This window comes from Portunus trituberculatus, chromosome 45 (genome assembly GCF_017591435.1).
Source record: "Portunus trituberculatus isolate SZX2019 chromosome 45, ASM1759143v1, whole genome shotgun sequence".
Lineage (NCBI taxonomy): Eukaryota > Metazoa > Arthropoda > Malacostraca > Decapoda > Portunidae > Portunus > Portunus trituberculatus.
This window is the reverse complement of record NC_059299.1, coordinates 2,021,589-2,036,588: the sequence shown is the minus strand read 5'-3', so window position 1 is coordinate 2,036,588 and position 15,000 is coordinate 2,021,589. Positions and strand designations below refer to the sequence as shown.

Genomic DNA, 15,000 nt, shown 5'->3' with positions numbered 1-15,000 from the left:
CTTTCACCAAATGCTCTCCTTTTTTTTCACTATTTCATTTTATTTTACCATTTTTTTCACACGTTTATCATTACCTTCCCCTCCTCCTCCTCCTCCTCCTCCTCCTCCTCCTCCTCCTCCTCCTCCTCTTCACCCTCACCTTTCACCAAACGTCCTCCTCCTCATTTCACTATTTTTATTTTGCTTGATCTTTTTCTTTTTTCTCTACTTTTTTTTTCACACGGCCTTGTTTTGAAATGGCCTCGTTTATGGCTCGTGTCACATTGCTTTTACCTCCATCAAGTCAAGTTCCCCACCCCCCTTCCCATGTGTCAAGTTTCCCCCCCCACCCCACCCCACCCCTGTGTCAAGTTTCACCGTATCAAGATTGCATTAAAACAAGCAATTTTGACCTTTTAACTTGTCTATTTGATCGCTTATTTTCGTGAACTGAATACTAAATACATGTAAATTAAGGTCTAGTTCACATACACCTTTAGTTCGTCTCTGTGTGTGTGTGTGTGTGTGTGTGTGTGTGTGTGTGTGTTATTTAAACCAGAATGGACTGTTGGCACTATATTTAACCCGTCGATAGCTTTGCCTTTCTTAAAATAGTATTAGATTTCATTCACTACCTGGCTGGGACTCCTGATGGTGATGATGATGGAGGGAAGAGCAGGAAGGAGAATAGGGAGAAGGAAGATAGTGAGGGGGAAGGAGAAAGGGGAGAAGGAGGTCGAGGATTGTGTGATATGACGATGCATTAAACTAAAAGATAAACAGGAGGAGGAGGAGGAGGAGGAGGAGGAGGAGGAGGAGGAGGAGGAGGAGGAGGAGGAGGAGGAGGAGAAGGAGGAGGTGATGATAAAGCAGCATCACACACTCCACACAAATTCACCTCATCTTCTTCCACATCACACGTAAACATAAGCTAGAGAAACTTCCTTCCCTTCCCTTCCCTTCCCTTCCCTTCCCTTCCCTTTCTTTTCCCTTCCCTTCCCTCCCCATCCTTTCCCTTTTCTTCCCTTCCTTCTCTTTCCCTCTCCTTTCTTTTCCTTCTTCTTTTCTCTACCCTTCCCTTCATCCTCCTTTCCCTACCCTTCCCTTCCCTTCCTCTCCTCTTCCCTTCCTTTGCCTTCCTGCTTCCCTGTGGTGCCTGGTGGAGCCTTCAGGACCCCGCATCCTTCCTGCTCAGGGCCACGCGATCCCCTGCATCAATAAGGGATCAATATAGAGGTGTCTGCATCGACCCTGCCACGGAACAAGAGAGGGCTGGCTAAGGGACGCGTCACTGGCCCCTCATTGTCGTTTGGGTTCATAAGTCCCTGATTATAAAGGCTCTGTGACTCTATGCCCCGCCGCGCCCCTCTGGTCTATATGCCTCCCTCCTTGGCCGCACTAGAGGACTTGGGTCACCGTCTAAGGGTTGGAAGTAGGGCATGGATCGAGTACTGATGAAGAGGAGGAGGTGGTGGTGGTGGTGGTGTACAAGGAGAGGGTGTTATGAAAAGAGCATTTTTTTTTTATCTTTTGTGTTGAGTGTGATGTAATGACAGTGGTAGTGGTGATAGGGATTGAAATAAGAAGAATACGAGGTAGGAGTTTTCTGTACTACTTTGCCACACTGGTACAGCATGCTTAGTGTGTGGAGTGACATTAAGCGTGTTTTTCTGTTAAATTTTTCCTTGTACTGTGTTTTTTTGTTCTATTTCTTCACTATATAAAGTTTTTCCATGTTCAACTCCATCCCTAGTTATTTTTTGAAGCGTTGTAGTGTTTAATCCCTTCAGTACTGGGACGCATTTTTTACCATGAGTTTTGGGTGTGATTAGACCATTCTGTTTACTTTATGGAGGTCAGAAGATTAATAGCCAGAGCCTTCACTATTTTAATCCCCACATAAGTTTCTGAAGCTGCATGAAATCACCAGATAATAAGCAGAATGAATATGGAAAGAATTACGGTGAACCAAGCAGGTAGTTCAAAATACGCAAGTTACTCCTGAAAGTCAATTTTCTCTCAAGTTTCTGTATCTCTTTAAGGGGGACTTGTATATTATCTTCATTACCTTCCACTATATAACCACGAAGATATTTACTCAGCTCACCTTTAAGTATTATATTGATTACCATAGATTTCAATAGAGCAATGGATAGCTGTTTAAAATACACGAGTTTGCCTGGAGGTCAGTTTTCTATCGATCTTCTGTCTGGTTCTTTCAAGGGAGAACCATGACGCGTTTCCATTTTCATTCTGCTTCCTCTTCTGTGGTTTTGTACACCCTCAGAAACTTGTGTGGGGGATTAAAATAGTGAAGACTCTGACCACTAATCTTCTGACCTCCATAAGCCCTTCCTATTGTCAATAAAATGGTCTAATCGTGTACAAATCTCAAGGTAAAAATGTCTTAACTCCCTTGAATACCATCACATGTTTCCATATTCATTCTGCTTACTATTTGGTGATTTTATACAGCTTCAGAAACTCACGTGGGGAATATAATACTGAAGACTCTGGCTATTAATCTTCTGACCTCCATAAGCCCTTCCTAATGTCAATAAAATGGTCTTATCGTGTACAAATCTCAAAATGTGTCCCTGTATTGAAGGGATTAAGGCTCTGAAGAGATAAACTTAGATATTTGAACGAAAAGAAGATGAGAACGTGAAGAAATTAAACATGTAAACGATGAAATATGAGACATGAACGAGAAGATAATAAAATATGACAAGAAATGAGAAAAGAAGATGAAAAAATGAAAAAAAAAGAGAAAGAAAAGGAGACAAGAAGAAGAAAATTAACGAGAAATACAACCAATAGAATAACGAAAAGAGGAATGAGAGACAAATGAAGGAAAGAATTAATGAATGCAAGGAGAAATAAATAAATACCTACTAAATTATTTACTAGATACCCTTTAAAGATATAGATGTCCCAGTTCTCTGTTATTAATGCTCTCGTTTTCTTTTTCCAGGAGAGAATGATTGGGAGGACACGCGTATTCGGCTCAGGGCCCCGAAAATTGGCAATATTCCTAAGTAAGTAATATTAAGTGTGTAAGTAGGCAATTAGTATATTCTTAAGTATTTTTAAGTAAGATATTTAAGTACAGAGTTTATACGGGCCTTACAAACACTGCTACTACTATTACTACTACTACTACTACTACTACTACTACTACTACTACTACTACTACTACTATTATAACGTGTTTTATACATAACGTCGACTTTTTAGAGATTCATAATGCAGATCTTCGACTTAAAGGTGATCTTAGCACTTCCTGCTATCTCTCTCTCTCTCTCTCTCTCTCTCTCTCTCTCTCTCTCTCTCTCTCTCTCTCTCTCTCCCATTGATCATTCCTCGTCATTTTTTTCTGCTCCTCCTCCTCCTCCTCCTCCTCCTCCTCCTCCTCCTCCTCCTCCTCCTCTCCTTGTACTCTTCCCACTCTTCATTGTGTTGATCATGACCGTTAGAGAGAGAGAGAGAGAGAGAGAGAGAGAGAGAGAGAGAGAGAGAGGGTGAAAGATGACACGACAAGGGAAGAAAAATGAGAAATCGAAGGAGAAAGAAAAGGAGAATAATGAGGAGGAGAAGTTGGAAGATGAAAGAGGGGAAGAGGGGAAAAGAGGGAAGGAAATGGAAAAAATTAGGAAAGTTGAGAAGAAAAGAAGAAGGAAGAAGAAAAGGAAGAAAGAAGAAAGGAAAAAGGAAGAAAGAAGAAAGGAAAAAAGGAAGAAAGAAGAAGGAAGAAGGAAAGGAAGAAAAAGAAAGAAGGAAGAAAACAAGGAAGAAAAAGAAGAAGGAAGGAGAAAAACAGTAACATTTGGTAATATTTCCTTAAAAAAATTATCAGAATAAGGAAAAGAGGAAAGAAAGAAGAAAAATAACAAAAAGAGAAGAAAGAGAAGAAAAGAAAAAATAGAGAAAGAAGCAAGAGAAGAAAAGAAGAAAATAGAGAAAGAGAAGGAGAAGAAAAGAAGAAAGAAAAGAAAATGAGAAGGAAGGAGAGAAAAAAAAACATTTCTCAATATTTCCTTAAAAAATGAGATTAAAATAAGGAAAAAGAAAAGAAACAAGAGAAATAGGAAAAAAAAGAGAAGAAAAGAAGAAAAAAAGGAAAAGAAAGGAAATAAAAAGAAGAAAAAAGGAAGAACAGATAAAAACAACACGGCTAAACATTTCCTTATCAATAAAAAAATAATAAAAAAAAATAGTTATAATAACAAATGATAAATAAAGATAATAAATACAGAACTTTATTACAAAATATTAATCGGTAAATAGAAAACGGGAAATGCATAGAAAATGGACATTATTATTATCTCTCTTATTTAATTTCATTTTATTTTAGGTGAATGAATTAAATGGATAGGAAAGGTGGTGGTGGTGGTGGTGGTGGTGGTGTTGGTGTTGGTGTTGGTGGTGGTGATGGTGAGAAGAGAGATGGTGAAGGAAGAAAGGAGGAGGAAGAAATATTTGATGGAGGGAAGAGTGAATGGAGGAAGATGATGTTTCCCAAGAATTGAAGACAGTCCAGGTGCGTTGAGGTAATTAAGAAAGACAGGTAGAGTGTGGGAAGGTGAGCGGGGCAGAATCAATAGCTAAACATGACACATATGATTAATACCTCCTCCTCCTCCTCCTCCTCCTCCTCCTCCTCCTCCTCCTCCTCCTCCTCCATCATTTTCTATCCTTGACGTGAAAATATTACGTACTTCCCCTTTCTCCCCTCTCCCTCCCCTCTCCCCTCCCCCAGATGAACAATGGGTAGAAGGGGAGAGAGGGAGGAGGGTGAGGGGAAGGAGGGGAGGTAGAGTGAGGGGAAATGAGGGGTAATGCGAGAGAGTGAGAGCTTTGTGGATGAGAATGATGAAGTGAGTGATCTAGCTTCTCTCTCTCTCTCTCTCTCTCTCTCTCTCTCTCTCTCTCTCTCTCTGAAGATACTCGTAATTTCTCTAATCCTGGTCCGGTTTTTTGTTCCCTTCGCTTCGTTCAGTGTCATACTACCAAAAATAAAAAAAAAAAAAAAAGAAAAAGAAAAGAACAGGAAGAGGGGGAAAGGAAGGGAAAACAAAGCGCTTGAGTTGAGAAAGTGAGGAGAAAGAGGAGGAGAAGGAGGTGGAGGAGGAGGAGGAGGAGGAGGAGGAGGAGGAGGAGGAGGTGAAGTTGTTGATGTTCCTCACTCTGTTTACAAGCACAAGTCAGTCTGGTCTCAATATTTGCCGGGAGGAGAACAGCTATTCCCGGAGGAGGAGGAGGAGGAGGAGGAGGAGGAGGAGGAGGAGGAGGAGGAGGAGTGCCTGGTAGAGAGAAGGTGGGAGGAAAAGGAGTGCCTGGTGCGGAGGAGAGAGAAACAAGAGGGATGGTGAAGGAAGAAAGGAGGAGGAAGAAATATTTGATGGAGGGAAGAGTGAAAGGAGGAAGAAGGGCCTAATTGAGAAAGAATAATAATATTTGGTAAAGAAGGAAGAGATGGAAGAAAGAAAAGTGTTTGAAGGAAGGAGGACAATGGATTGAAAAATATGAGATGGAGGAGGAGGTGGAGTAGAAGGAGGAGGAGGAGGAGGAGGAGGAGGAGGAGATGGAGATGTTCTTGCCTACCTTCTATAAATTTTTTCTTTAGTCTTGAATGATTCTAAGTCAAGAAAACCCATTCCCGTTCTCGATTTCTGGATTCTTTTTTATTGAAATTATCCTTGAGCCTTGAAATTCACCTTAGAGACCACCACCACCACCACCACCATAGCTCACATTTCTCTTCCTTATCTTTCTTTTTAATATCCACATTCTTTATTTTTTTCTATTTCTTTACATCTTTCTGGCACTCCTTTCTCAGACCAACCCTTCTCCTATTCCTCTTACCTTCCTTAACCCTTTCAGTACTGGGACGCATTATATCCTTGAGTTTTGGAATGGTTAGACGCTTTTACTTACATGAGATAAAACACAATAAAAATGCTAAAATAAATCAAAAGACTAATGTGGGTAAACTTACAAACTCTCATCTCTTCCTTTCTTTCACACTTCTCTTCCCACCCTTATTTTTTTCCTAGCTTCTTTTCACCTCCCTTAAAGAAAAAAGAGGAAGTGTCTATGGAGGTGAAAAAGATTAATAGCCACAGTTTTCTCTATGTTGATCCTCCTCTTAAGTTTCTGAAGCTGTTTAGAATTGACAGATAGTAAGTAGAATGAATATGAAAACGCGTCACAGGGAATGAGAGACGGACATGCACAGAGAGAGAGAGAGAGAGAGAGAGAGAGAGAGAGAGAGAGAGAGAGAGAGACGGACATGCACACACAAATATATGCGATGTAAATATTAATAATGAAAACGTGAAGGATTTATCTAGCAGGATTTTCTTCAAGGTTCCTCTTCTTCTTTCCGTGACAAGGGTTCTGATTCACTGGAGTAACGCAGAAGTCTTGGCGGATACTCTGTGCTTGTTATCCATCCACCTAAACTAAATGTGTACCTCTCCACTCTTCTCCACTCTTCCTCCACTTCTCCTCCACTTTCTCTTCACTTCTCCTCCACTTTTCATTCACTTCTTCTCCACTTTTCATTCACTTGTCCACTTTCCATTTACTTCTCGTCCACTTTCCTTCCACTTTTCCTCCACTGCCAACCCATTTCCCCTCCAGTTTCCCTCCACTTCTCCACTGTCTCTCCACTCCAGCAAACTTACCTCCACCTACCCCTCCACTCTTCTCCTCTATCCCTCCACTGCCTCTTCACTCTTCTCCAGTGCCCCTCCACTGTCCCTTCACTTTCTCTTCACTTCCCTTCCATTGTCCCTTCACTTTCCCTTCACTTTCCTTCCACTTTCCCTTCACTTCCCCTCTACTGTCCCTCCACCTCCCCTCAACTACCCCTCCACTCCCCTCCACTTCCCCTCCACTTCTCCACTTCCCTTAAACAAAATGTAAACAAAAGTAAAAAAAAATCCACATCCCCTTCAATGTCCCACCACCTCTCCACTTCCCCTCCACTATCCCTCCACTCTACCACACTTACCTCCACGTGCCCCTTCGTAGCTAATTAAGGCCCCGTCATACGCCACTGTTTTCTCGAGGTAACAGATCAATAGTCTCAATATTTGCTGATCCAAACCTATTAATTAGACAAGCCTTACCTGATGAGGAGGAGGTTTTATATAGGCAGGAGATGAAGGTCAGGTTAGAGCGAGGGGGATTTGACGAGGGAGGTGAAATAGGAGACTGAAGGAGAGAAGAAGGATGTGGACGAGCTGGTAGGAAGTGTGGGAAGTTTTTTTTTTTTTTTTTTTTTACCTGTGTGTGTGTGTGTGTGTGTGTGTGTGTGTGTGTGTGTGTGTGTGTGTGTGTGTGTGTGTGTGTGTGTGTGTGTGTGTGTTTATGCAGGAGAAAAACTGGCTAAAGGCAGCAAAAAGTTAAAAAAAAACAGTTATCGAAAAGTCAGGGACAAATGTGTATGTTTGTATCTATCTATCTACCTGTCTATCTATCTATCTATCTATCTATCTGTCTATCTATCTTATCATAGACAGACTACTTTTATGCGCTGTAATGTAATGTTCTACTGCGGCCGTGGAGGTAGTATTACTCAGCCACCCACGGAACGTCACGCCAGTCGTTCCCAACAGCTTCGGGACAGACTCACGCTCTGCCTGGCATTCCGCTTGCCTTCTCTCTTTGACTGGTTCTCCTGTCCTGCACAGCCAGTCTAGTTCTACAGTCTACAGTCTACAATCACACTTCAGTTGTCTAGACTGTAATTCTATATCATCACGCTTGCTATAAGCTTCATCTAGCCGCTACCGACTACAAGTCTCGCTCTGGCCGCCGGCTACTTCTCAAGCCTCCACGGCTACTCGCTACCAAGTCTACCAAGCTTCAATACGCTTTGTATCTTATAATAAACACAGGGAAAGGCCCCAGTGTTTCTCTTCAACCACACCAGAACATATTGATGGTGCCAGCGGTACCAGGACAATCTATCTATCTATCTATCTATCTATCTATCTACCTACCTACTTATCTATCTATCTATCTACCTATCTATCTATCTATCTATCTATTCGTGTCTCTTTTACTCCCGTCCATCTTCTAACTTGATTTTTAAAGGAACATAATAACACTATTGAAACTAAGTGTAATTATCTATCTATCTATCTATTCGTGTGTCTCTATCTTTTATTCTCCCGTCCATCTTCTTACATGTGTTTTAAAAGATCAACATCAAAACTACTGAAACTAATCTTTTTTGTACTTAAGATGGGGAAACTGGTCAGAAGTTGAACCAAAAAGTATCATTTAAGTTGCATGTATGTGTTAAATCCCTTTTTTATCCTTATTTCTACAACTCAAGGTATTACAGACACATCTCAACACACTTAGGAAACAAATTCACAATATTTTTCTGCTTTTTAATAATATTTTCAGACGCTGCAAAATAAGAGTGCGTTTTCTTCGTCATTTTTGTGTTTTGTCAAGGGAGAGGATCGCGTGTGGCAGGAGAGTGGAGAGAGAGAGAGAGAGAGAGAGAGAGAGAGAGAGAGAGAGAGAGAGAGAGAGAGAGAGAGAGAGAGAGACAGAGACAGACAGACAGAAACAGAAAAAAATAAAGAAAGAGAGATGAATAAAAGTGAAAAAAAACTGTGAAAAAAGTCACACACACACACACACACACACACACACACACACACGTGGCTGTATACACATGAGTTACGAAACGTTTTGGGGGAAGAGTCACATTTCAGTAATGTGAGGTAAACAGTGATGTGTGGGGCTGTCGAGAGAGAGAGAGAGAGAGAGAGAGAGAGAGAGAGAGGCTTACTGAAGTTTGCTCGCCTGAAATTTGCTTGACCTACATTTTGCTTAGAAGTGACACGGAATTCCAGAGTATATAACCTTGTTTCTTTCATCTTGTTCCTCCTCCTCCTCCTTCCTCCTCCTCCTCCTCCTCCTCCTCCTCCTCCTCCTCCTCTTCCTCCTCCTCCTCTTCAATCCTGTATCTTCCTTTAAATCAGCTTATAAACAACCTCACAATGATCAACAAGTCATTTATATTTTGTACTTCCTTGGAGATCCTTTGTGGTCTCTCCTCCTTTTCCTCTTCCTGTTTACGTTTCTCTATTATCTCCTACGTCCTATTTCTTCCTGCTTATTTGTTCCTTTTTTATGTGGTTTCCTACTTCCTTGCTTCCTTCTCTCTCCCTCTCTTTTTGCTTATTCTCTTATTCGTCTTCTTATATCTCTTCTCCCTTTCCTACTTCCTTTTTTTATTTTGAGGTGTTTTAAGGGTGTTTTGAGCTGTTTTGTGGTGTTTTCAGTTTGTTTCGTTTTTTGGGGGATGTTTTGGGGTGTTTTAGGTGTTTCAGAGTGCGTTTGTGTGTTTCGGGTGTTTTTGGGGTGTTTTTAGAATGTTTTGGTGTGTTTTGGGATGTTTTCGGGTGGTTTGGAGTGTTTTGTGGTGTTTTAAGCCTATTTAATGGTGTTTTGGAGTGTTATAATGTGTTTTAATGTGTTTTAGGGTTTTTTGGGGTGTTTTGGGGTGTTTTAAGGTTATTTAATGGTGTTTTGGGGTGCTTTAGGTATTTTAGCGTATTTTAAGGGTGTTTTGGAGTGTTTTAAGGGTGTTCTCTTTGCCTACACTCACATTCCTTCTTTCCGTCTCCTTATACATAAATTTAAGTGTGTTTAGTGCTATGTATGTTTAGACTTACAAAATCTGACGACATCCCTTTTATCATAGGTTTGTACTCTCTATTACTTCTTATCTCCGCTCTATCTGTGTGAGTCAGTGCTGAGCCGCCTGAAGTTGAGGGTTTGTCAGGTTTATGGTGGAGGTTTGTGGTGGCGTGGTGGCGTGGATGGTGGAGGCTGTAGTGGAGCGGAAGGGAGGGGGTGGATGTTGTGAAGGGAAGGGGGAGGGGTGACAGTGGGGAGAGGTGGGTGTGTAGGGACTGTCGGTGTTTTGGGGATGTTTTGTGAGAGAGAGAGAGAGAGAGAGAGAGAGAGAGAGAGAGAGAGAGAGATGATGGTACTTGAGTGAAAGAGTGCGGGGGGCCGAGGGTGAGGGACGAGGGGCCAGTTAAGGGGGTCGTGTGGCTGCCATTCATCTCCGGCAATTTCGTGTTTTCGGCTCCAAGTCTGGCGTCGCACGGCAGCACGCACGAGGCGCCACGCTGGTGTCCTGCAAGGAGGAGCTTTGACCACTGGTGGCGGTGTCCTCAGCCTTGCCCTCGCCGCGACGTCCTCAGCCTCACTGGTGTCCTGGCTGTGCTCGGCGAGGACTTGCGGCGCACAAGGGGGCGGGGATTCAAGGTGGGGTGTTTTCGTCCAGTCTCGTCTTCAGAGATTCTCGTTGCCACGCCCTGACACGCCAGGCACGCCTCTGGTTAGCACACGCCCTTGTGTCACGGAGGGGATGCAGCTGCAGCGGCTGCCCTGCACGGCTGGTCTCGGCGGGAGAAGTGTGAGGCGACGAGCAGCGCGAGGGAGATGTGCGCGGTCGTCATGGCTACGGGCCTGCGCGTGCACTCTGCCCCCCCATTGATTCACATGCCTTCACTAGTTGCATGTTGTGTTTTTATTCTTCCCTACGTATGTTTCATGTTAATGACTAAATGTCTTTGAATACAGTGGTAAGGGCGCTGATAAAGGCCACGGTGAGGCTCCCAGGGAAGGGAGAAGCCTGGTGCGTACCGCCTGGCGCCGCGTGAGTGGCCGTGTGTGGCTGGCAGTGCTGGCGAGCCAGTGTGGGTCTCAGGGCGCTCCCTTGCTCCCAGCTGAGCCTGGCTTTCAGATGTGGGTGTCGTGATCCCATCGTATCTTTGGCTCTTCCGGAACACACCACGTCCTTCCGGGCGGCTGCTTCACCCCATCAGCCCTTCCCGCTCGCCGCCTGGCCACAGGGCACCGCAGTATACTTGTATTGGCCGCGGAGAGTGTCCCTCACCACAAGGCCAGCACGGCCTGGCGCGGCAGGTACTGAGTGGCGCCGGAGCAGGGGCGCGGTGGTCCTTCAGCGTGTTGCCTTCTGTGGGAGGAAATGTTGCGAAGAAAAGGAAGGTCTGGGAGAGAGGCGCGACTCCCAGCGGAAGATGAAGCCTGAGTGAGCACGAGGCGCCCTGTTGTCCCACGCTGGACTCAAACACACAGTTACTTGAGCTATTGATCTAAAGTAAGGGAGGCGGACTGTACTGGAGGTGCCCTCCGCTCCACAGCCGCCACCGCCGCCGCCACTGCCCGTGGCACAAGCATCGGCGTCAGCAGCAGGAAGCAGAGTGCGTGTGCGTGTGGTGTGCGTCTGGAGGAAGCAACCCTTGCTCCCCCCAGTGAATCCCTCCCCCCTCCCCTTCCCCCGCCGCCCACTGAGCTGTTGCACCACTCGCCACGCAGATGAGTGGGCTGGCGTGGTAGTGGCGGTGGGCGTGCGGGGACTTAGTGTAGTGATGGCAGCCCGCAGTGACGGACCACCCATCGCCCCACGCCCACACTGACGCCAGGCATGCAGAGTGCCAGCCCCTCGCCGCCCGCACACGTCCGTCCGGCCGCCCACTCCACTTTACAGTAAGTCAGCCAACCACCCACCCCGCCCTCCATCAAGCCCATCACCTGTCATCCACACACTTCATGGCACACCAAAGCCTCCACCCACACTCATCCACACTGCCCACATCCACTTTAAGCTCGTCTCCACAGCTCGGTCCCCTCGACTCCACTCCTCCACTCGCTCACTGAAATACACGGCAAAGTTAAGCAAAATATTGAATGCTACCACAGTTGGAAATAAAACACATCCATCCTCCTCCTCCTCCTACTCCTCCTCCTCCTCTTCTTCTTCCTCCTCCTCCTTCTCCTCCTCCTCCTTCTCCTCTTCCTCTTCCTCCTCCTTCAGCCTTTCCTGTTTATCCAGTGCCTCTCTTCCTCATTCTTGTTATCCCTTCAATATCCTCCTTTTCCTTCTTAGACATTCCATCCCCTCCTCTTCCACCGCCTCCTCCTCCTACTCCTCCTCCTCCTCCTCGTCTTCCTCCTAGTCCTTCTCCTCTTCCTCCTCCTTTTCTTCCGTGTTTTCTCCGAGTGTGTGTTTTTGTGTTGTGGAAATATTAGGATCATAAAGAGTGCCATTATTAACAAGAGCCATTTTTCGTGTATTTTCTTATTCTTTTCATTAATCTTTTTAGTGTGGTCTTAAATTTTGGTGTGTGTGTGTGTGTGTGTGTGTGTGTGTGTGTGTGTGTGTATGTGTGTGTTTCTTTTTTCTTTTCATCGTTAATTTGTTAGTTTTTTGCATATTTCCAGCGGTGTAGTTTGTGTGTTGTTGTTGTTGTTGTTCCGTGTGTTATGTTGTTCCGTGTTCGTTATTGTGTCATCTCTGTGTTGCCATCGCTAATTGGCTATTTGCGTGTGTGTGTGTGTGTGTGTGTGTGTGTGTGTGTGTGTGTGTGTGTGTGTGTAAACAATAGTTGCCAAAGAGAAAGGTGCACACATCCAATTAAAACCAATTATGACAAGGCAAATGCACTCACCACCACCACTACCATGACCACTATCACTACCACCATTCACAATAACAACAACAACAACAACAAGACCTACCACAAATTTAATGTAAAAAAAAAAACAAACAAACGTGAAACAAAGACATGAAAGCCATTAGGAATAGGAAAGAAGCAAAAACACCACAAACAACACGTGCAACACACACAAACACCACACCACCACCATCACGTGACGCAACTCAACGCAACACACCTGGACACTTTACCTATGATGTAAGTGTGTGTGTGTGTGTGTGTGTGTGTGTGTATTAACTTATCTCTTATTCCCCACTTGAATCCTTATCTCCTTAGCTTACCTTCCACTTATCATTAAACTGATAAGGACTGTTCACCTGTTTATCCTTTCCTTCACCTGTCATGTTTAGACTCCCTTTTGCCTTCCGTCACTACCACCCACCTTTCCCGCTCCCAGACACATCCCTGCACCTTCTCCTCTGCTCCTGTCACTTGCAAGTAACTCCTTTCCGCTAATCTGTCAACCCCCAGTCACCCGTCACCTGCAGTACCATCCCTGCCGTTACCATTACCATCACGTAGTACCTTTCTTCCCCCCTTCCGTCACTTGTCGACTCCAGATGCCCCTTCTCACGTCACCGCCTCACCATTATAAGCGGGAGGAAAGTACCAGGTTATAGACATCATCAGGTACTTTCTAGCGTGACTGGTACTCTCACCATTTCTGTTTTCTCTCCGGATCACCAGTCATGTAAATACGATACGATTACAGGTTTATTGAGTGTCTATATGGGTTATAATACTCTGGTAACATTGCTATTGGAAAAGTGTTATCCACAGCTTTCTTAACCGCTACAGTACTGCGACGTAGTTTTACCTTGAGTTTTGGGTGTGATTAGACTATTTTATTGACGTTAGAAAGGGTCTGTGGAGGTCAGAAGATTAATGGCCACAGCCTTCACTATTTTAATCCCCACGTAAGTTTGTGAAGCTGTATAAAATCACCAACTATGTAGTGAGCAGAATGAATATGGAAACGTGTCATGGTACTGAAGGGGTTGAATTAATCTCTTCGGAAATACGACATAGGGAAATAAAAGGTGGGATACTGAAAAAAGAGAGAGAGAGAGAGAGAGAGAGAGAGAGAGAGAGAGAGAGAGAGAGAGAGAGAGAGAGAGAGAGAGAGCCGTAATGCAGTAACGTTACCAAGTGCTATTAATGCCTTTTCACGTGGAATTTTTACCTGCAATATGTGGAAGTCTCGTGATCAGTTTACCTTGAGTCACTTCCTGGAAAGCTCTTGAATTCCTTCCGCCACGAAGAAAGAATGTTAATGTGCGAAAGTTTAGAAAGACGAATTTTGTGACGTGGATTTATTTAGAGCATTTTGACCTTTTCGTGTATCGCAGGAAGAGCTATTATCGCTTGCTGTGTTCTCATTGTATCGTTCAAGTTTTCTTTTCGTTGTGTTCATGACGAGGTGTGTTGCAGGACTAATGCCTCGTGTTGTTGAGTCTATTTACCCCAGGTGTGTTTGCCTTGTTAATTAAATACACACCGATGTACCTGTTAATTATTTCACCGCGATATATCTCCAGTAATTGCCTTAGTGATGAAGGTAAAGGATTAGGAAAATAAATAATACTTGCAAATACTGACCGTAAAAATTAAAATGGTGGTGCTACTACTACTACTACTACTACTACTACTACAAAAACTACAACTACTACTATTACTAATACTCCTACTACTACTACTACTACTACTACTACAAAACTACAACTACTACTATTACTACTACTCCTACTACTACTACTACTACTACATTATCAACAACATTATTACTACTTCTACTACTACTACTACTACTACTACTACTACTACAGCCACTGCTAATAATAATAATGATAATAACAGTAATAGTAGTAGTAGTAGTAGTAGTAGTAGTAGTAGTTGTTGAAGTGACATAAAAGAGTAATAAATTAGACAAAGTAATTAATGTGCTGTTTAACATGTCAGTGGCAACTCGTGCATCTGTTTGTGTTTTTATAACTCATCACAAAAGGGGAAATGATCAAATGGATGTCGGTGCGTCGGCTGAAGAATTGGTGTAATTGTGAACCTCGTAATGGTAAATGAAAATTGCAGTGGTGTTGAATATTCTCCGTTTTCATTATTAATATTTACCTCGCATATGTTTATTTATTTGTGGATGTGTCCGTCTCTCTCTCTCTCTCTCTCTCTCTCTCTCTCTCTCTCTCTCTCTCTCTCTCTCTCTCTCTCTCTCTCCATATGTCACTTAATCCATTTTTCGCCTTCCGTTTCTTTCCTTTGTTTCTTTGCCATGTTTAACAGAGCCCCCACCCCTCTCCCATCTTCTTCCCTCCCCATCTCCCTCTCCCTCTGCTCTGTCCCCTTTCCTTCCCTTGGCCTCGTTCCGTATTGACACTCCCTCTGCCTCTCCCCTCCTTTCCCTTGCTTTTCTCTCCACTCCCCTCACTCTTAACCCTTCCTC

General features: G+C 43.8%; 1 protein-coding gene across 6 annotated transcripts in view; it reads left to right on the top strand.

Annotated features, from left to right (window-relative positions):
- LOC123519363 (calcium/calmodulin-dependent protein kinase kinase 1-like) overlaps nucleotides 1–15,000 on the top strand; it is a 207,764-nt gene that overhangs the window by 45,103 nt on the left and 147,661 nt on the right. For 5 of the 6 annotated variants that reach the window (XM_045280629.1, XM_045280631.1, XM_045280628.1 and 2 more), the window contains one exon: nucleotides 2,954–3,017. In XM_045280629.1, coding sequence (XP_045136564.1) covers nucleotides 2,954–3,017 — 64 coding nt within the window. Of the gene's footprint in view, nucleotides 1–2,953; nucleotides 3,018–10,104; nucleotides 11,536–15,000 lie in introns of those variants that run through there. The other variant, XM_045280633.1, reaches the window with a different exon arrangement.